General features: G+C 39.9%; 1 protein-coding gene across 2 annotated transcripts in view; it reads right to left on the bottom strand.

The window, feature by feature from the left end:
- The window catches only part of RBM41 (RNA binding motif protein 41), a 507,485-nt gene that overhangs the window by 34,540 nt on the left and 449,242 nt on the right, over positions 1 to 23,703 (bottom strand). For both annotated transcript variants that reach the window (XM_044057651.1, XM_044057652.1), the window contains exon 5: positions 5,786 to 6,228. In XM_044057651.1, the coding sequence (XP_043913586.1) occupies positions 5,786 to 6,228 (443 nt within the window). The remainder of the gene's footprint in view (positions 1 to 5,785; positions 6,229 to 23,703) is intronic.

The raw sequence follows: 23,703 nt of genomic DNA, 5'->3' as shown, positions 1-23,703 counted from the left end.
CACTGTGGCTGTAGGTGCTACATCAGAGGAATGTAGGGTAAAAGATGAATGGTCTGAGGTACAACACACCCACCTGGATCTGAGGTGGAAAAAGTTGTTTGCTTTTTGTTTGTTTGTTTGTGGCTGGAAGACTGACTGACTGTGGGATCAGTAGTCTGTTTCATGGTCAAGCTAAAAATTGTGCATCTTTCCTGGGGGAAAAAAAGCAGCATTCATCGGTAAATACCACCTGACCACAAAAGTTACTTTTCTGACAGACAAGCACAGTAAAAATATATTAAAACACCATGCCAGCTCTACAAGAGTAAAAAAGAAAAAAAGTTTTCAGTTACTTTACGCCACTTTTAAAATAACAGAAAAACAAGCACTCCATATAAAAAGTATGTTACAGTCTCAAGTTAGTCAATTAAAACAAACACTCCTGGATTTAATATAGCCTTCCTGAAGAGAAATGTAATAGAAGATCAACAAATTTAAGAAAATGGATGTTTTCCCCCCAAAGGGAACTTATCTGCCCAGCAAAGGAAAGTGTAAACTGACCATCGATCCTTGAATGCCTCAGAGGAGAATACTCTTCGGCAGCAGTAAAGCTCTAAAGTTTCATGCCCAAACTTATCTTTTAGTCAGCTCAGTTTGAGCTGTTTGACTCTTTGGCATATGGAAAGTGCCCTGAAACTTTGGAAGCTGGATGGCTGTTATATCCTTGGCAGCATATAACCCATTTAGCTAAGACTACTGCAGATGTCATCAATATGATGAAAACTGTATATTACAAAACACACAGTGGACAAAAAAAGGTGGCAGCTGCAAGATCACATGTCCTACAGCTCCCCAAAATACATCTTCTATAGCTGATCTACCTTACATGCAGCAGCATTGTTTCTACTTTATCATGTATTATGATAGTGAACATGGCACAGCAATAGATGGTTCCAAATGCCATTGAGAATGAAATTTAGAATGTTTAAAATGGTGTGAAGCAGCTCCTTTAAGAAAGCATTTAAAAATTCTGCGGGAAATGACTGTACCCCATCACATTTTTTCTTATATTTTTAACCACACTCAACTCAACTCAGAGGCATTCTTTTCTCCATGGTGGGGAGTCCTTAGAACCACAGTGGAGATAACCATTCAGAAACGTCGTCATTCAGGCAACAAGTGAGGTTTGCTTACATCCTCAACAACCTCATTGCTATGAGGGCAGTGTAATGGCCTAACCCTGTGTTCCTGGGCAAAGGAGGGGGAACAAGCTACCACCATCGTCACAAGGACCCATAACAGTGTTCTCTGCACATGCACACTCCTATTCAATTGATAATGAGAGCTAACATTGGACAGTGACTTGGTTGGCTGAAAGACAGCTCCTGAATCCCTATGCAATACTCCCTGTTGTCCAAGGGTCGTGGTGACATATGTCTTACTCCCCACAGCCCCCCCCAGAATGGGCATGCCCATCTTTTCCTATCAGTTCTGTCAGACACAAACTCAATCACCTGGGTTTTATCCCTCAATATCACTGCAGTCAGCTCCCTCCTACATTAACGAGGCAGATTTCTCTCTACCGCTAATGAAGACAGACTGAGGGCAAGTGTAGGTTACATAAGATTTTTGTAATGTATCAGTGACAAATGTAATACTTAAATGCAACTGTACCCCATTTTGAAACATGTATATCTTTAACTTAACTTCTACCATTTATGCTATTGAAAGCAATGACCTAACCTTAATTCCATACCTAAATCTTGTTTACTAACCTTTCAAGAAGTAGATCAAGCTTGGATTTCTAGTAAAGCTACAGAAAAAGGTTATTTAGAAACCGAGTCCCTTTGTCTAACCACCTCTGGTTAATAGGTAAAGGAACCATGTATCTGCATACATTATTTTTACTGCCTAACATTTACTGAACTGACATATAATTGTAAAGAAAAAAGAAACCTACTAGAACCACCTAGTTTAAAAAGCCATTCGGGTTAAGGATTCTTAAAGGCTCCCTATTATTAGAACGAAGACGCATTCTTTCGAATGTCTTGTTCGAACTCAAAAACCTGAAACGGCAAAATATCGAAAGGACTTTTAAGCAAATTCTTTCCCTGGGAAAGAATTTGCTTGGCCACTTCGTTACTTTGCTGTTTTCGGCACTGTAGTGCGGTCTCGAAGTTGGTATATTTAAGTAGGGTGGGGGTGTTTAAAGCGTTTTATTTATTTATTTTTTTGTTGGAACAGTGATTTTTTCTCCTAGGGAAAACAATTGCTGTTCTGACAGTTTGAAATTGTAAGCTTTCGCTTACATAGGGTCGATTAATCACCTTTCGCTGATCTGATATAGACCCTCTTAAAAACTTTTGGCACCCTGACTGACCTAAGTTATCTCTGCTACATTACTCTGTATCAGTGAGGTTGACCTGCCAGACAGCATACAGTCCAACAATAAAGATGAAAAATCTCAATCAGCAAAATCAAAAATAATTTGAAAGATCCATGACACAAAAAAACAGTTGAGAAATATTTAAAAATAATCTTCCAAAGAAAATAACACAGAAAGAACTCCTCCAGAGTCTTCAGTTCTGGTTTTAATCCTTTTTTTATTTTTATTTTGGGTTCTGCTTACAAGACAGATAAGTGCTGCTCAGTGAAATACAATGTTTAGTGTTGCCACTTGCATAAAGAAATCTCACAGGTGGTGTGGTTGGAGTCTTGGTCATGACTTTTCCTGTTTGCTCTAATGGTACGAGGGGAGAAGGTTGTGCCCAGAGGAGGGAAAAACTGGTTGTGCTATGCTTTTATCAAAAAATGTTCAGATCCATCCCATTCTGAAGAAAAAAATAGTACCAAGACACTCGACAGAACATAGAAAATCAAGAAAAATCCTAAACAGAAAGCATACAGTGTGACAGTCATTCACTCCATTCCTAATAACACTGTTCTACATTTACCATGAAAAGTAATAGCACAGGCTTGTGTAACTAATGATTCTAAATCAAAGGAAATGTTGGGAAATCTGGTCCCTGTGTGAAAACTGCAGAGTGCTTGGCGGAACAGAAGGGACCAGAGAATCCACATGACTAACCAGTAGGTCGCGTTACTCTGGCTGTGGTAATATTCCCATACTGGTCTCTATCACTCAGTTCCCAGTCAATGAACCAGTGAAGGCTAGGAACCTGTGAAAAACAGAGATTAAATTTAAGCAGTAAGGGGTCAAAAGAAAAAAAAAGGGGGGGGGGGTCACGAGATGCTGGGCCAAGGGTTGCCAGCTGGAGCTAATGCTTGTGACATTGGCTCAACTGTGATGAGTAGGCCCAGCAAGGATCTAAGGAGAGATACTATTTTAGCTGATCTTTGACTGAATTAGCTTTTGTTACAAAGATGCCAATGAGTCTCCATAAAAAAGATCAAGACAACTCAGTGGAGTTAGTGCTCAATTCCCCTAACAGTTGAAACAAATGCATCAGAATGTGAATGGAACAGCTCTAGTAACAGGGGTGGAGAGTTACAAAGATGCCAATGAGTCTCCATAAAAAAGATCAAGACAACTCAGTGGAGTTAGTGCTCAATTCCCCTAACAGTTGAAACAAATGCATCAGAATGTGAATGGAACAGCTCTAGTAACAGGGGTGGAGAGTGTGACAGTCTCTATGTGGAGACTACAGTTAACTTTGAGATTATTGGGCCCTGTGAATTCACGTGGCTATCTCAAGGTAGTGTTGCAATGATTGTAATGGTGAACAATTCTCTAAAGGAATACGTTTTACATTTTAGTAAATACCACCCCCCTCCCAACTAAAGGGGTATGCAATAGAAAAATGTGACTAAGACATGTGCAACTAGGAACCAAGTAGTCTTTGACGATAAAAATCCCTGTCTGTGGGAGTCACATAATAAATAAGTTGTGAAAAAAAAATAATAAACTAATAGCATGTCATTACGAAAATCAGAGAGTAATCACTATATTATCCCACTGGGGTGGGAGGCTGGCATAATGGTTAAGGTGGTTGCCTTACAGACACAAGCTGCAGGGTTTGATTCTCACATGGCGTAATTGGCTAGGCTTAAAATGGTCCATAAGGGCAGTTAGCCTAATACTAATCTATGAACCTATGAACCTATATCAGTTGGTATGTGAATCTAAACATTCTGAATCCGCTAGGTTAAAGGGAATCCTGGTTCCTGACTGGAAAACACAGTGTACTTGGGGGAATGGAGGGGGCCCACAACACCACATGGCTAAGTGGTAGAAAGCGTTATTACGGATGGAGTTATATCCTTGCTACAAGTCCTGGTCTCTTATTACTCAGAAAAAAAACATGATAAAGTGGAACCTACAAAAGAGAATAAACATATGCTGTAATGGGATAAAACCGGGATCATGAGCTGCTGGGACAAGGGTGGCCAGCTGGAACAAGTGCTTACGATGTTAGCCTCACTGCGATGAGAAAGTTCTAAGAGGCCACAATGGTTCTGTTTTTTTTTTTTTTTTTTTTTTTTAATTTAGCTGATCTGTGCCAGAGGAAGGTTTTGCTATTGGAAGTGATCAAAGCTAACCAATACTACAGATGCCAGGGAGTTTTCTGTGTAGACAAACAAACCCCAAATAGACAAAAAACTTACAGAATCCAGAGGTAGCCATCTGTTCCACCTAAAGCATTACAATGTAAATCAAACAGCTCCAATATGGGGAGGGTGATGGAGGGTTTGGGCCAGTCCCTATATGGATAGCACAGGTTAGTGATAAGTGGGGCCAACCAAGCCATGCGGCTATCCCCAGGAAGTGTTGCCATGAATGAAGAAATCGAAAGAAGATGTGTGGAATCAGAATCCTGGGGTAAGAGGTATTAAGGACCATCCTTGGATGACTGTGGCTAATTTCTAATGCTGTTAAATGGGAGAAAACACAACATGCTCATTTGCATTTTAAACCATCTTACTACCAGAATACAGGCAAGGTGACCTTCTTGAACACAGCAAACCTGGGTTCCCCTAGCATCCTGGAAATCAGGAGAATGAGTAGCTCTCCTCTTCCCCCTGGGAATGGGGGGTGTACAAGTGAGCTGTTATGGTGTCTGCCTTAGGACACACATCAAGAGGAATGAAGCGACCGGTATCACTAACAAGACGTGTGTATAGGACTTATGCTCTACTGCAGTTTGTAAGGTAGCAAGATGGCAAACCAGCATCACTGCCATTTGAAACATCTGGGGGAGGGTTATACACACAGATTAATAACTCTGGCAACAATTTTATTTATTCTTCTTTGTAAATGGTAAGTGTTCTGATCTAGAGAGTCATTTTCAATCATAGGCTAAAATAAGAGAGGATCAGGACAGGTTTCTGATTGTAGCCACAGTACTGTGTGCTTGAGACATGGATGCCAAGAAAATCACTTTGAGAGCAAAGCTCAAAATGTGAATCTTGGCATACATATGTCAAGAACACAATTTAGGATTATGATTGGAGACCAGATCATAACCTTTTGTAGACGATGGAGCTTTATCTGCTCCATGTACCAATAATGGGGGGGGGGGGGCATTACTGGACAGACCACCACCAAGACTTGCTATTAATGTACCACACTGGGATGAAGCTATGCTAAGAAAAGCTGTAATATGCTCCTCTCAAGCAATGCAGATTTTCTATGAGTAAAAGGTTATACAAACCTTGCCATGTATAAAGCACACTGAGGAGGAGTCATTATGAGATGCAGTAAAAAAAGTCTAAATACAGTAGATAGTTAGCAGGCTGTTTGGAAACTTACTATAATATATAATCGTACAAGACCTACATAATCTACCTTGTTAGGTTCACCAGGCTGATAATTTGCAAACCTGGGCATCTTCCTTATGTCGTCAAGCGATAAGCGATTCTTTAGGATGTCCTCTACAGGAACAGAGTCTACTTGCTCAGTTATCTTAGCCTGTGTTACCTTCCCACACACAGGCAATGACCGTATTGCTTTGTCTACAAAAAAGTTCCCTGTGCTATCCAGTCCTGGCCTGGTGTCCTGTTGCGGAGTCTGCATTATATTAGCATCATCTGTAGTGTCTTTTTCTTGAAAGTGCTTGGAAGAATTACGGCATAGGCAGCTTGTGCCAAGTCCATGATCGGTGCTGTCCTTTGGCTGCACTTCCTTGTCTGAAGCACAAGTCATCATAGAAGATTCTCCTCCTTTATGATCGACTGAACTGTTACAATGGCTAATGGGAACATGGTGGATTCCTGATTGACATTTTTCATCTGAAATGGTAATGATATAGTAGGTCAATAACACAAACAAAATGTACATGTAAAAATCACCAGCTATGCTTAACACACAGTCTGAATTGAATGTAATAATAATGCTTATGTTCTTACTGGATTTGTCAGTAATAAGTTTTACGACCGAACTGCAATTTAGGAAGAATTTATGCTAATAACTCAATACAGAATACATAGGCTCTAATCCTACTTTTCAATTACCTCTTCTTAAATATTATAAAAATAAGAAAAACACAGTTAATGTGATGGCAGAATAATATGCTCAATATTCAAGTTTGCATAGATAAAATATGGTCGCAACTGCTGAACGATGTTCACATCACCAAAAATCAACGTCCATATGAGATAGTTTAGTTTATTAACAAAAAGCAACGGCAAGCGCTTTCACCATAAATGGCTTCTTCAGGCCAACTGCATTATTTAATTAACAATGTTTTTATATATTAATCAATTTAATGACATCATTTTCTGTTGTCAATTAAATAAACATATCTTGCACAGCGTTATATAAATAGCAAAGCGCTTATATTTAGAAGATATATAAATATGTGATATACACAAACAATTTGCATCCATGTTAATATTCTTAAAAATATATAAAAAATGTCTTATATAGACAGTATATATATTTAATAAACTGTTATACAAAAAAAAAATATATATATATATATATATATATATATATATATATATATATTAAAATACAATGACATTCTAAGTAAACCTTAACTAATGATAGAAATACTATTATATGCACTAAGAAATGTCTGCAACAACAAATAATGTTATCATATATAAACAATGTATATATAGGGAATCATATAGCTAGCTAAACATATGCTATCTCCTCAATGGTCTACCTTTTAAAATGGGTTTGATAGAAACCCTGTCGTTGAGTCTAGGGTATCTATCCGCCCTAAGCCTAATGATACATTTACTCTCAAACTGTTCAGTGATATTCCTAATATCACCCCTTCTAATGTTAACATAATTCATACAAATAGCTTGAAATTTAAACATATGATCAGGGGAGGTTTCATTCACATGTTTAGACAGGGCATTTTTATTACATTTGATTTTGATATTATATACGTGTTCTTTAATTCTTTCCTTTAATTTTCTGTCAGTTTTGCCTACATAGTAGGCAGAACAGACAGAACAGGTGGCAAGATACACTAAATGTTGTGTATCACAATCAGCGTCAACGTGAAAAAAGAAAGAGCGTTTCGTAACTGGGTGTATGAATCTACCAGATGTCTTTATATATTCACAATACCTACATCTTTTACATGGCCTAGTATATTTATTCTCAATATTGTCTTGATACGATCTACCCTGTAACCTATTAGGTCCACATAACATTCTATAAAAATTTGTTTTATTTTTATAAATAAATTTGGGTCTATCCCCTATTAATTCCTTTAGTGTAGGTTCAACTTTTAGTATATCCCAAAATTTAGTATAAGCACCTTTGATTTGATTAACATCTTGAGTATAGTATATATTCACATTCACTCGCTGAATTATCTTATTTACCTGCGAATTATCATATACATTTACTGAGGCAAAATACGGTTGCGCTCTTCCTTGCCTCAGATCTTGTATTCCAGCAAATCCCTGTGTTATTTCATCATGACTATATGATCTATCCATAAATTTACATCCAAGTGCCTTCAACTCATTATTAAATCCCTTTTCCAAAGAATTCAAATGGGATACTCTCATAGTTTGTCCCCGTATGATATTTTTAAACACATCTTCAGGATGCATACTGGATCTATGTAGCATAGCATTCCTATAACACTTTTTCCTGTAGACACCAGTATTTATTAAGCCTTCAGGTAATCTTTCTACAAATACATCCAAGAAAGACACTCTTTCTCTAGATGCAATCATAGTAAATTTTAAATAACTCGTTAACCCATTGGTTTGTATAAGAAATTCATCTAATGTTGTTTCATCCGAATTCCAAATGAAAAATAAATCGTCCACAAAATGGGCGTAAAACTTTACATATCGTAAAAAGTAATCCAGTTTAAACAAGCATCTACATTCCCAATCTGCCATAACCAAGTTGGCGTAGCTATTGGCACATGAAGTGCCCATAGCCACGCCATCTCTTTGTATGTAGATTTGATTATGAAATGTAAAGACGTTATTATTAAAGACAATTTTCATAAGGTTACAAATCATGGTTATATGTGTTTCAGTAAATGTGCCTTGTTGTTGCAAGCATCTACTAATACTAAGAATTCCTTCTAAATTAGGGATACATGTAAAGAGGGACTGCACATCTAAAGTTACCATAATAAATCTATCATGGTATGTAATATGTTTCATTTCGCTGTATAACTTTATTAAGAACTGTTTTGTATCTTTTAGTATATACTCATAGCTATTAACTATTGGCCTCAGCTTACTTTCAAGGTATACAGACAAGGGTTCAGTAACCCACCCTCAGCCTGCTACTATCGGCCTCATGGGTGGGTCAAGAGGATCTTTGTGAATCTTTGGTATTCCTTGTATAATTGGAAGTTTTGGTTCATTAACAGAAAAATATTTTAACATTTCATCAGTGATAAGTCCATTGTTAAACATAGCTAATAGTAAATCTGATACGTTCCTAATAATCCTATCTACATGTTGTGAATGAATACGACTATAATATTTCATGTCATTTAATAGATTATTCATCCTGATTATATAGTCAGTAGTATTCATGATAACTGTAGGTCCGCCCTTATCAGCAGGTCTAATCATGATATTGCGGTCAGTTCTTAAATCATTTAAAGCTAATCTTTGTCTCAAAGATAAATTCCCAGAACATTTTTTATCTTTATTATACTGTTCCATATGGTATAATTCCTGTTCCACTAATTTTGAAAAGGCATCAACTAAGTGGTGCAATGCAGGTACATAACTGCTAGATTTACAGGGCCTACTTAAATTTTCATTTTCTTTCGTTCCACTAAAATTAAATTTTAATTGTAAATTGCAGGCAAACATTTTAAGATCAATCACAGAGTCAGAGATTTCACTTTTAGTAGAGGGAATAAAAGATAGTCCTCTTTCTCGGACATATATCTAATCATTAGTTAAAATTCTATCAGAAATATTCCAAATCAATGATTGATTACTTTGTCCCACATCTTTTTCAAGTTGGGGCCTACATGCTCTTCTTCTGCCAATCTCTTTCTCTGTCTGCCCCTGCTCATTGAGCGATCTCTCCCACCTTTCCGAAATTCCGAGATGGGGAAAGGGGTCGCTTCAGTATTCCCTTTGAAATGTTCATTAATATCAATTTTCGTCCTAACAACAGGTTGTTCTTGAACAGAATCATTGGTTTTAGAGCCAGACTCATGGTCCTTCAAAATTGGTCTTCTACATTCAGCAGCATTACTAATTCTATTAGCTGCTGTAGAACCTGAATCAGGCATATTCAATCCATTCCCCTCATGTACAAGTATATTAATAGTCTGATCATTTTTATCTATACCACTATCACTACTACCGTGCTGAACAGACATAGAGTGACTATTAACTTCATTACCAGGTTCTAAATTACTGGAATCTCTATTATTAATCAATGCATCATTAGTATTTCTATTTTTATACAATTTATTAGTTTCATTCTTGTTAGAACGCTGTTTATTTGAAGGGTCCCTAGGCCAAGTGAAAATTTGGCCATTTTTAAAATCATGCTTATCCCTTCGTATTTTACTATACTTTTGTTCTAACAACTTCTTTTCAAAGAAAAATACATTATCTAACAGTTTATTAAGCGTTTTATCCAAAACAAATGCTGAATACATTTCAGATACATGTTGTCGCTGCTCTTTAATTCTATCTCTCAATGACATTTCCTCAAGTAAAAACTAGTCATTTAGCAATTGCATATAACGTATTCCTGTATCAATATTTATCAGTTGCCATTTATATAGCAACTCAGGATACAAAGTACCTGTTGCAGGCATCTTGAATATGCGCAAGCCTCTCGGAACAATCTTCCGAGCTATACACAGTTCAAAATGCTGTCGTTGTAACTGCAGGTGTTTCATTTTAATGAAATCCATCTCCATTTTTTCAAGTAAAGAAGTTGGTCCGCTAAAGTCATTCTGTTCACAGGTCTCATCCGCCATATCGCTATTGACGTCATACGCCAATAGCGGGTTATCTCTTCCAGTTATATAGCTTTCAAACCTATCCATACAGTTGTTTTTTTCTTCCGGTTTATATGGTAGTTCGACTAAATCTTTAGCAAGTTCAGCCATCACGTAAATGCAGCAAAAAATAACGAAATATATTAAAAAACAAATAGCTGCGATATGATAATCCAATGGAAAGAAAAACACAGTTAATTCGATGGCAGAACAATATGCTCAATATTCAAGTTTGCATAGATAAAATACGGTCGCAACTGCTGAACGATGTTGACATCACCAAAAATCAACGTCCATACGAGATAGTTTAAAACAGTTTATTAACAAACAGCAACGGCAAGCGCTTTCACCATAAATGGCATCTTCAGGGCAACTGCATTATTTAATTAACAATCTTTTTATATATTAATCAATTTAATGACATCATTTCCTGTTGTCAATTAAATAAAAATCTTGCACAGCGTTATATAAATAGCAAAGCGCTTATATTTAAAAAATATATAAATATGTGATATACACTAAAACGATTTGCATCCATGTTAATATTCTTAAAAATATATAAAAAATGTCTTATATAGATAGTATATATATTTAATAAACTGTTATACAAAATATATATATATATATATATATATATATATATATATATATATATATATATATATATATACACTAAAATACAATGACATTCTAAGTAAACCTTAACTAATGATCTATTTACTTAGGTTTACTTAGAATGTCATTTTTATTTAAACTTGAAGATTGAGCATATTGTTCTGCCATCGCATTAACTGTGTTTTTCTTTCCATTGGATTATCATATCGCAGCTATTTGTTTTTTAATTTATTATAAAAATTATGCTCTCTCTCTAATATTTACAAGATAGTGAAGAGAAGAAAGAGAGAGTGTATTACATTTAAATACCTGCAAACAAAAATGAAACTTATTACCAACAGTTCTTTTGTACCATATTATCAATAAAGGCTTAAATTAAGCAGGCAAGATTCTTTAATTACTCTGACTGGAACAATGGAGTCATACATCACACAGCTGTTGAACAGATTTATTCTCTATATAAATATTTCTTTCCTTCAATCATTTGACTACTGACAAATAATTTAGTCATAGTTATTGGGTCAACCCCCTAACTAAGCACTGCCTAGTGGGTGTTGCCAGATACAAAAATAAAAGAAGGGTATAAGGAAACATTCTAAAATGGGTTCAAGCTCTGCACACTGTGCAGATATATAAGCAAGTCACTAAACTAGAGACACAGACTCAATCATTAAACAAGTCAGTTTGTCTAGTTCAATTCTCACCAAACTTTTTTATGTGATGGTCCACATCAGGAAGATTCAATGAAGGCAAGGGCCACCAGAATTTATTTATTTATTTATTTTTAACAGAAACTTACTTTTAGACAGAAGATGAAAGGGTGCGGTGAGGGGGAAATCCTCCAAAGCCAATCTCTCCCCTCTCAAAAATAAGCAAAACATAAATGCACTGGCTAGGCTTTCTGTTAACTTCAAGGTGTTAGGTCCATAATCACTTCTTGCTTACCTTGTTGCACTTTCTCTGAATCTACATACCATGTCCAACATAACCACATTCATACAACCACCCAGTCACAAAAATGGTCAGCTAGCATTCATCAATACCCCTCCATCAGTGTCAGAATATGCAAACGCAACCTCATGCATAAACCCAATTAAAAACAAAGGCATTCTCTCATTCAAAAACAAAAAAGGGGCAGTAATACACTTCCACATATCCATTCATGCATAATGCTGCTTTAACTAGCGAGCAGCGGGCATGTAATCTGAAAACTGTCGAAAGAAGGCAGAAGCAGTATCAAGAAACCGTGAACTGAAATTATCCAAGAATGGTACACGTGTAAAACTTTTCACAAAGGATCTTTGGAACACAAACATTTTGGGGGCCATATGGGACTCTTGTGATGTATGTTGTTTAATCAGTAGTTCAGTGTGCCTTACAGACAGAACAAAATACAGCATTAAAAGCAAACACGCTTATAGGTTCAAATGAATTTTTCCAGTTTTACAGTTCACGTCATGTCCTGCAAAAGTCAGTGAATTTACTATGGCTTATAGCAATCTGCTTTCATTGGTGATGTTGGGCCACTACTCCCATAACCAAAGGAAAAAAACTCTAGACAAGTGGTCTAAAGGGTTTACATCTGAACTGATGGCAGACGTGATTGGGGGGCAGGGGGTTGCGACAAAAATGTTTCTGTAAACACATACATATGGAACTGACAAAAGCAGTTACTCACTCCAATGCAAAACGAACAAAAAAGTCAACATAAAACGAGTACTCTAAAGGTATGCAATTACTCCATTTCTATAAAAATGCCAAAAATCCAAAAACAAGCTTTACTTTGCCTTATTCAGTATTAGAAATACCACATAAAGAAACTGTTACCTTGCCATCCCCCAGGCATTGCTCCACCAACATTATAAGCAGAATGAGAGTTCAAGAGATAGTGAATATGAAATAAGTTGGCTGTGAACTGCAGAAATTGTCCAAGTGCCACTTCTAGCACCTTTGAGCTCTGTGATTCTAGAAACTGTAAAAGTAATTCAAAGTAATCTGGGAGTGAAACTGCAACATAGGTTCATAGGTTCATAGATTAGTACTAAGCTAACTGCCCTTGTAAGCCATTTTAAGCTTAGCCAATTATCCCTTGTGAGACTCAAACCCTGCACCTTGTATTTGTAAGGCAAACACCTTAACCATTAGGCCACTCTCCCAACCCCGTAACAGCTGTAAAAAAGTCAAATTCTTCTTGATTGTTGGAGATAGCAGCAGTTAGCAATTCATCTTCCACCGTTTCTAACCACTTCTTCAGAAATGAAGATGATGTAGAAACCAGGGAAGGAATCGTACTACCTCGCATTAGCAACTAAAGTTAAATCTTGCTGAAATGTGACTGTTTACTTCCACTTTTCTTTTTAATTAATCTCTGTGCCTTATACATAGAGACTATCATAAGGAAAAAAGTCAAACAACTGTTTTAAGGCACTTTTTTTTTTTGGGGGGGTAGGATTGAATGTTCCTTTAATGTTAAGAACTGTTTTATGTTTTTTTTTTTTTAACATTTCAGCACCATTTGATGTGTCCAGACCAAGGGCAATGCTAACCTTCATCAGAAATGTTAAGAAGAACAAGGACAGACTCAGACTACCTTCTTATAGAGAAGGCCGGAGGTTGTACTGTGAAAAACTGCAGACTCAAACAGATAAAATTATTGCATTATGCATCCTTATTTTCACTAAGGGAAAATGTACTCTTGAACTTTGCTTGACCTAAATTCAGAAAGGCTGCCATAAGGTGCACATAGTTTGCACACCTCAATGTAACTTTTCCACATTCAAAATCAACACTACCATGGTGCTTCTGTAAGAAGACTTGCAGCACTGCGGTAGACTTCCTAGTTTCCATGGCCAAACTAGATACTAGCGAGGTATACCAGGGGAGAGGTATATGATAGTCAGCCATGTGCTCTCCCCTGGAACTGCTGGCATTAAGGCATTTAACCAGCCAAGAGGTTTAGAGAATCACCTGGCTGCATAAATTAGCATAACTACACCTGGCTGGCTCTGGTAATTTTGACTGTTTTTTCCCATCATTGTAGAAGTAAGTGCTGAATAGTATTAGTGGGATATGTGAATGCGTTTATGTGAGGAACTGAATGTGTGAGTGCATCTCTGCTAGAAAGTAGAAATACAAGGGGATAATGCTGAATAGTATTAGTGGGATATGTGAATGCATTTATGTGAGGAACTGAATGTGTGAGTGCATCTCTGCTAGAAAGTAGAAATACAAGGGGATAATCAGCAGATAGGTTAGGTGTACGTGTGTGTGTGTGTGTGTGTGTGTGTGTGTGTGTGTGTGTGTGTGTGTGTGCACGTACGCATATGCGCATGCTATGAAAGTGTGAATGGTGTGGGTTGGTGTGGATGTCATACTTCCACCCCACCCCAGACTAAAGAGCAAAACCTGCAACATTGGGCCAACTGGACCACTAGCCACCAGGGATAACTCTACAGACATAGGTAGGGGAAAAGTAGCCACCATGGATAACCTTATAACATTATGCCTTAGCGAAACTTATACATAACATAGGCTGGGAGAGGGGCAGTAGCTACCAGAGAGAACACTAACAACATACTCAAAGAGCACTTATTAAAAAAAGGAAAAAGAGGGCCGGGGGACCACTAGCCAGGAGCTGTATAAATAGCATGCCTTAAAAGCACAAAAAATATTCCAACCTTGCAGAATCCCACCTCCCACAGAGGATATGAGTCCTCTGTGCCACCGCTAGATAATAGCATTTTACTGTAATTAGAACATAAAAAAAAGACTAAAAAAAAAAAAAAAGACAATTACAGAGGAGGGAAAATGGCTTCAAACCTTGTACCACTGTCACAGTAAAAATCACAATACAGAGCATTGTTTAATGTCTGCAACAGTTTCTGAGCAACAAAGAGGGACAAAAAACACACAAGAACACCTCAAACCTCGTAGTGCATCTACAGAAAACCATTACTAACGACTGGATAAAGATACATAATCAGGGATAGGCTGCACTTACTCCTCTTGCAAACTTGGAAAGTTGCTAGAATAACATCTTTTACACTAGTATGCATTTACTGAAGGATAAGAAATGAGAAAAACTTATGTCTGGAGTTAATTGCTGATTGCAATCATCCATGATTTATAAGAGCAGGAAAAAAAAGGAGACATCAGTGATCTTCTGACTACCGAGAGACAGGCATTGAGTATGTAGTGTGTGTGTGTGTGTTTGTTACTCTGTGCATGTGAGAGGGAATGGGGGAAGGGGTTGCCTGTGTGAACATGTTGCATAGGCTGACAATGTTATTAGCTACTGCAGAAAAATGTTGATCTGCACTAACAGTAGTTAACTAACATGTCTCTGAATATGAAAATACTGCATTGTGTAAACAAGATCTTTATACTATAGCCCTTATTGCTAGTATTGGGTTATTTCTGAATTCCAGAGGTTATGTTGATTTTTTTATTTTATAAAATACCTCAGTAAGTACTTTTTTAGGAGGGGGTGGCAGGTCTCTCAGCACCCTTCATGTGGGAAACTACACCTACCATCTGTTCATACTTAAATATGGTACCTCCACAGCTGGACAGCAATGGAAAATAAACTCTTAGTAACACCATACAGTGGTGTTGCAGAAAAAGGTATACTGCTGCTAGTAAAGAAACTCTAAGCTTCCAATTTAGTATGGCAATTGCCAAAGCAAACCTCAGTAGAGTACATGTCTACCCAATATGGATTTCATATCATGTGATACTGAATAATGTCTGGATGGAAAGATATCTGCAGCAGATGCTTGTTTTAATTAAACAGCAGAAATGCTGAAAAATTACACAAGCTCTTAAGATTAGGCAAGGTCCTGAGGAAGGAGAATACTAATGAAGGGAAGTTATCTTAACTGCATTTCTTTAACTGTTTCTTCAATGGCATATGGAATCCTCTTAAAAGTCAAGCCCTGTCCGTGGTATACACATGTTTTTAAAAGGGGAGATCTTGTTATGAATGACTTGTAGAAAGGGGACAGAATAGCTCAGTTTCACAACTATCTTTCTCACTGGGTTATTACAATCAAAAAAAATATAATGATTTACTATATCACTGTTGGATATCAAACATTCTTCTGTTAGATGGTGTGATTTAGTGTACCATAGACAAACATACTAAACTGATGCCTATAAAAACACCTGCAAGTGTTGAGATGGAGCCCACAAGGTAGTAGTATTATGGCAGCAGGACTTTTTTAGTCTCCCCAAAGTCAAACCCCGTCAAACAAGATGCATAGACTCAGCATGATTCACACTGAAAAAAAAAGATAAAATAGTAAAAGGCATGCATCAAAAACTTTCCTTGTCTGCTTCAAATATTCTACTTCAGAAATATTCACCTGTCATAAAGTAAATGGTCACCAGAATGACTGACGCTAAACATAACTGACAATGAAGACGGAGTAGAGGCAGAATCTAAATCCAGACAAGACAGATTAACAGCAATGAAACCAAAACATGAACGAAATGGAGAATAGGTCTCAATGCAGTATCATTCCTGTGGTACACCTGAATGCCGAAGTCTGGAGGAATGCAAGTGGCCTTGCATTAACCATATCCACTATAAATATCTCAGGTCTTTCAGCCTATGTATCACTGCTGGCTAAAGTCAGCTATTCTCATCACAGTCAGACTTGTTGATCATCCAGAAGACGTCATTAGGCATTGTAATTTTATAAGTTATAGAACTGATGAGAACAGACTAACTGCACCAAGACAAGAGTCACATTACATTGTGCATAAATAACAATGCCAACTTATATAGCATGCATGAACTTAGACATAATCATTACTAGTGAAAACATGAGAGGCTGTCAGGTATATCAGCATATAAAACAGCAACCTAAAACTGTAGTATCATTTGAAATGGCATACAGGAACTGAATTCATCCTCAAGTCTTGGTGAGTACTTTCAAGAGGTGGACTCCGTTCCTACAAAATCTCACCAAGACAACACTGACGTATAGACTGTATTTTATACAGCATATAACACGGACAGAATTAGGTTAAAAAAATAGCTGGGTGCACAAGTCTCAGGGTAAAAAGTGCCCAATCCTGATAGAGACACTGGTGTCAGGACTGGAAAAAATGACACTGTGGAATCCTCAAGACACAGAAATGGGACTAGAGCTACCTGTTCCAGGGACCTAAATATGGCCTGCGACTTGAATAGGACATGCTGGAGGGATAAATTTGTATCCTAGCAAATGCCGCATCTTCGGAATAGGCTGTCAATTCATGTGAAGCAGGGCACCTCTAGAACACTGTTCAAAAGGAACCTGGATGAGTGGATGGGGCACCGTAAATTGTTAGCACCCACACTACATACAAACCTTGGTACTGACTAGAGTACCCAAGGCATTACACTGGGAAGAAATGGCTAGGTTTGAAATGACCTCCGGGTCAACAGCCTAGTAATCTCCTATGATCCTACAATGGGGTTAGGCTGCCAGACTCAGGGGTAGGATGGCCCCCCCTGTTGCAGAAGGAAGTAGTAGTCCACAAAAACAAAAACAAAAACTGACATGCCAAAAAACAGCCACAAAGATGATAAGAGTGGACTATTGAGAATAAGAAATTATGTACTGTTACCATTATGCAAGTAACTCAGAAATTCCAGACAGAGGATATACAAAAAAAAAGATTAAGAGAAATTAGTGGAAAGAAAAAAAAGAGTTGGACAAAAAAACTGTCAAAAGTTTCAAATGCAAATTTTGTGTTCATTAATACAACAGATTCATGAAAAACATTATACAGACCAATAAACCTTAGGCAGTTTGGAAAAAGAAGTGACTCGCAAAGTACGAAAATATAAAAAAAAAATCTACAGAGATTTTTGAATGGTATAAAGAAAGAAATATGGTCATAAGAAAGAAAGATCTGATATGGTGCAATATTTATGCAAAGAAGAAAGCCTAATTAATTAATACAAAAAAGCATCTATAAATATAGTCGGACAGAAATACAGACAAAGGCACCCAGATATGGGACCGGCGGGAAGGAGAGCAGACTGGAGGGCCAATTGTGGACTAGAGCATCCCTGGGTGACTCCCCATGTGGGGGGATCAGAGTGAAAAAAATTGCTGCACTTCGCATTCAGGGGGCTGGCAAAGAGGTCGCAGCAGGGAAGGCCCCACTTGCAGATCATCTGCGCAGCCACTCTTTCGTTCAGGGACCACTCGTGAGGCATCAGAATAGCTCTGCTCAGCCTGTCTGCTATCACACTGGACTTCCCCGGAATGTGCTTTGCCACTAGAAAGTGCTGGGAAGCGATCGCCCAATTCCACACTCTCATGGCCTCTCTGCAAAGGGGGTAGGACTTGGTTCCTCCCTGCTTGTTCAGATACCAGACAACCGACATATTGTCGGAAAGAATCGCAATAGTTCCCCTGGGAAGAGAGCTGTGAAGTGCTTGCAATGCTAGAAGCACGCTCTCATTTCTAGAACATTGATATGCAAGTGAACCTCATGGTCTTGCCACGTACCTTGGACCGTCTCGCCCAGATAATGCCCCCCCCACCCTATCTGGGAGGTATCCGTGGTTACTGTGGCAACAGGGGACTGGGACCTCAAGGGTCTCCCTTGATCCAGATTGGACGAGAGAAGCCACCAACGCAGATCCTGCTGGCACCTCTCCGTGATGAGAATCAGATGGGACAAGGGGTGTTCCTGATATGACCACTGGGCCGAAAGGAGCCACTGAAGTATTCGCATGTGTAACCTGGCTAGCGGAACTAAAAGAATGGTAGCCGCCATTGATCCCAACAACTGAAGAACCATCCTGGCTTGGGCTTTTCCCCGGGGTAGTAAAGCCAAGACTTGGGCCTGTAACACTTTTATTCCCTCTGTCGGTATAAAAGCTCTCATCTCTACAGAGTCTAGCTCTGCGCCGATAAAGGCAACACACTGTGATGGCAGCAATACAGACTTTGCCCAGTTGAATGAAATCCCTAGAAGATGGCCCAATTTGACAGTAACTCTCGTGACTTGAACAAGTAGATGCCTGGTGGGGGCGGCGAGGAGCCAGTCGTCTAGATAAGGAAACACCTGGAATCCTAGACATCTCAGGTGAGCTGTCACTGCTGCCAGACACTTGGTGAACACCCTGGGGGCTGTGGTGAGACCAAAGGGCAGGGCCTGGAATTGAAAATGACTGGCTCCCAGCCGAAAGTGTAAATGATTCCTGGAGGCCTTGTTTAACTTGATGTGATAAGCATCCTTGAGATAGAGGGAGCACATCCATACTCCTTTTTCCAGCAATGGGAAAATGGATTGCAAGGTGACCATTCGGAACTTGGACTTCTTTACAAAGCGGTTTAGACAGCTGAGATCCAGAATGGGTCTCAACTCCCCTGTTCTTTTAGCACCAAAAATAACTTTGAGTAAGTTAAGTTCCTAATCCGATCTGGCCTGCGGGGACTGGTTGGATGACTCCTTTTTCTAGCAGCTTTGAAACCTCTATTGCTGCCTGATCCCGTTGACTGGGTGGAACGTCCGGGATTTTTCGTGATGGCGGGGGGGGGGGGGGGATGAAAAAAGGGAATGGTGTAACCTCCGGTGATGATACAAAGCACCCATCGATCCTGAGTGATGGACTCCCAGGCCTGAAGATGCTCTGAAAAATGACCCCCGACTGGCTCCGGAGACGCACAGTCGGGTAATCCCTCAGGGACGTTGGTAGGAGGAACCACGAAAGGATTTGCGGTCTCCTGTATTGTGGGGGCCTTCTCCTCCTCTAGGGCGACACCTTCCATTAAAATTCCCCCCTCCTCTGCCCCTGGAGGGGGGGGGGTCATTTTGATGTGCAGGGGAAGATTTTTGAGACTTTCTGAACCACATTTTCCCTCCCCTCTGAGCCTTGGGATAAGGTTTAGTGGGAAGCAAAAAACGGGCCCCAACGGCAGACAAAGTCTTACCCTCCTGCTCACATCTAGTGAGGGTGTCTTTCACTTTGGGTCCAAAAAGGAAGGACCCGTCGAATGGGGCGTCCGTGAAAGAAGACTTGAAAGCCTCCGCAAAATGACACAAGCGCATCCAAGCTTGCCTCCTACGGCCTACGCCCGAACTCGCTGCTCTACCCGCCCCCTCGGCTGCATAAGATATGAGCCTCATGGACGAGTTGACGATGGAAGAAAGGGTAGACAGCTGGGCGTTAACAGACTGGGCCAACGCCTCAGGCAAGTTACCCGACAGGGTATCTCCCAACTCCTTTATGAGATCCCTTTGGAGCCATGTAAAATGACACAAGTAATTCAGCGACCGCAATGTAAAGGTCGCTGAAGACAGGGTACGCTTCCCATACCTATCCATACTCCTAGACTCCTTATTAGGAGGATGGATAGAAGTAGAAGCCTCTGCCATGTCCTGCTGGGTGGCAGGCACCACCACCATAGCATCCACAGGTACTTCCTTGGTCAAAAATTCTTTTCCAGGAGGCGCAGATAAAAATTTATTGGGGCGGCTAGGAACTGGCCCCACAGAGTCAGGGTGTTCCCACACCCTTCGACAAATAAGATCCAATAATTCATCGAAGGGTGGAGACACCCAGGAGGCGGAAGGCTGGGCTCCGAAGGCCTTGAGGAAGACCGACTCCTCCTCAGAAGGGTTTCTGGATGGCCAGTCGTCCCGCTGTCTCAAGATCTCCAGGATATCAGAGAACGAGACATCATCCGAGGACGACTTCGGGGACCCTTCTGCATCATCGAGGTCGGTGTCCGAGGTGACATACTCATCTGGGGAGTCTACGTGCTTCCTCTTACACAACTTCTTCCTGGGAGGCTCTTCAGGCACAGACTCTGAAGGGCCCTCAGGAAGTAGGGGACCACACTTGGAGGTATTCTCAGGCCTAGGAGCCCCGCTGTCCAGAGATAGGGGGGCACCAGAAGCTCTAGTCGCAGCATCTAGGGAAGGAGTTGCTGATTCAGATGAAGTCACTATGGACTTGGCCAGCGTGCTCCTCATAGCCTTGAAGGCAGGTCCAACAGAATCGGACGAAAAACCCACCTCCGAGACCATGACTGGAGTCGGGGTACCCCTAGCCGAAGCACGAAGGGGGAGACTTGGAGCTGCAGTCTGAAGCCCTGATGTATCCCCCTCGGGTTCGACTGAGGACACCTGAGTACCGAAACCTGTAGAAGGAATGGAAAAGGTTGGAGCCGATGTCAGATCCGAAAGACCCGCAGGAGGTCACGGAGCCGACCCAGGGACTTCACTCGATTCAGCAGACTCCGGCTCCGACGACAACGAAGTTGTCGGAGGAGGAAGAAATGGAACCGATATAATAGCTGTCTCCGGCGCCGACTGGGCTGGAGCCGAAAATAATTTAGTCAACACTGGCGACTAGCGGAGCCTCTGGACCACCCTATTGACATCTGAATCCAAGAGCCTAGAGAACTTGGAGGAGACAGACGGGGGTCGAGAAACCTTCTCAGTCGGAACCGAGACACGACTCGGGGAACGGCTCTGAACCGGCTCCAAAAGGATCGGAGCCAAAGCAGACTCGAGAACCACCGCAACCTCCTTCGGCACCGATGACCGTAGAGTTAAAGAAGCCGACCCCGCAACAGACAATACTTCCTGTGGCTCTGAGGCCAATGGAGCCGAGGAAGGAGGCATAGCCTTGGACCGTCCTTCTTGCGGCACCGAGATCAGTGGAGCCGAGGAAGGAGATGTAGATTTAGACCTTTTCTCGGGAGGCTCCGACAAACTAGTTGGAGCTGGAGACTTCATTTTAGACTTGGACCTGGATTTCTCAGAGGGAGGAGAGGACGCCAAAGTTTCCTCAAAGGAGGGTTTAATCAAACCCTTGAGGATAAGTTTATTTTTTCTCTACTGTAAAACCCTGGCAGAGAAAGCATGACACACACTGCAGGCTTCCTGCAAGTGTATGGCACCGAGACAATACACACAGATGGAGTGGCCAGCAGTCAGCGACATCTTGTACGCACATTTGGCGCATTTTTTTAAAGCCAGATGGCTTATGTTCTTTAGGTTCCTTGCCCGACATAAGGAACACAATCCACAAACAGCAACAATACTTCAAATTTACCCAATAAGCACACTCAGCAACACAAGGTAGGGAAGGAAAGGGCTCTAATTTAAACGCCCGAACAGTAACAACACAAGATAGGGCAAAGGCCCTCTAACTAAAATGGGCCTAGACCGCCAAACAGAAGGATTACCACAACAAACACAGTCAGTCACAACAATGAATAAAACAGACAACGTAGCTATTAGAATAGCTTTTTTGGTATAACAACTCAAAGCTATAGTTCAAAAAACAAAAGAGAGGGTACTTAGCCACAGCCAAGTCGAGACCACGCCGTTACTCTGGGAGCGGCAAACGAGATCTGGGGGTTTGGGCGTGATGCATCCTGGGATACATGGTTAGCCTAGCCAATGAGAGACTTTGTGCTAGTTATAGTGGCCGAGTCGGCGCCGACTCTTGGCTCCGAATCAGTCAGTAATGAATGTAGGCGAGATAAGATCACATTACATCTCTCAGTTAATCAGAACTCAAGCAACTGGCAAAAAAAAAAAAAAAATCACAGAAATACAGTACAATTTTCATGTGTTGCACTTTCTGTTTTTCCCCCCAACAGAAATATACCTTACATTTTTAGAGTTTTAAAAAGGAGGAGAGGAATAAATTCCATCTCTCCCCAATCTAAGAACAAGTCAAACCAAACAAATAGTTCAGGGTACGGTTTTAGTAAGCCTATTTTTAATAGTAACTCTCAAGCAACCAGAAACTACAGTTATCCAGCATTTACCAATCCCCATGGGTGCCGGTTAACTGAGAGTTTACTGTAGACACTGCTTTCTAAATTAAATACACTGCTCTTACTTAGACAGCTATGACAAACACAACAAGACCCAATAGTTATGGAAACCTGAGCCTGGAAAGCCCAATTATATTGCGAGTCTACAAACTATGAGCAACTTAAAACAATTATTTTAACTCATGTCATATCTTAAAATGGGATGATTATATAAAGATGTTTAAAAAACAACACAAAGAGGAATTTGAAGTAATGGCACAGTGTGTATTTGTGTGCGCGTGTGTGTTGGTGGGGTGAAGAATGAATACTTTAGCAATAATTTACGACTGTGTATAGGTATATCAGGATTTATCAATGGCTGGTGTGGTTTGATCATGATGGCAAGTAATTAAACAAAGGCAACTCTGGGTAAATCCTGATATACTCACATAGTTGTGGATTACCGCTATTATACAAGGACATTATTAAGAAAGAAATGACTTGCCTTTCTTAAATTATGTCTTTGTAATGACACTTCGGTCTTCTTCTGCCATGTTTCCTGTGTGCTGATGTACTGCGTATGCATATGGGACTTAACCTTCTCACACTTGCATATTACATTAGTGCAGTGAGAGAGAGAAGAGAGACGCTCTTGTTGCTGCTTCTTTTTTTTATTTTTTAGCTGTTAAAAAAACTTGAGATTTTACAAGGGACTGTGCAAAAATACAATGAAAATCGGGTATGTTTCCGTTTCTTTAGTTTTGCAGGCACATACCAGATTTTTCCTCATATTTTTCTTTGTCCCTCTGCATATGCCAATAAAAAGTGTGGCCACTCAATGGTACTTTAGTAGCCGATCTTTTTTCTATTGGTATATACTCTAGTGGGCACACTGG

This window comes from Protopterus annectens, chromosome 15.part0 (genome assembly GCF_019279795.1).
Source record: "Protopterus annectens isolate FY-2018-M chromosome 15.part0, PAN1.0, whole genome shotgun sequence".
In the NCBI taxonomy this organism is placed as follows: domain Eukaryota; kingdom Metazoa; phylum Chordata; order Ceratodontiformes; family Protopteridae; genus Protopterus; species Protopterus annectens.
This window is presented reverse-complemented; position numbering and strand designations above follow the sequence as displayed.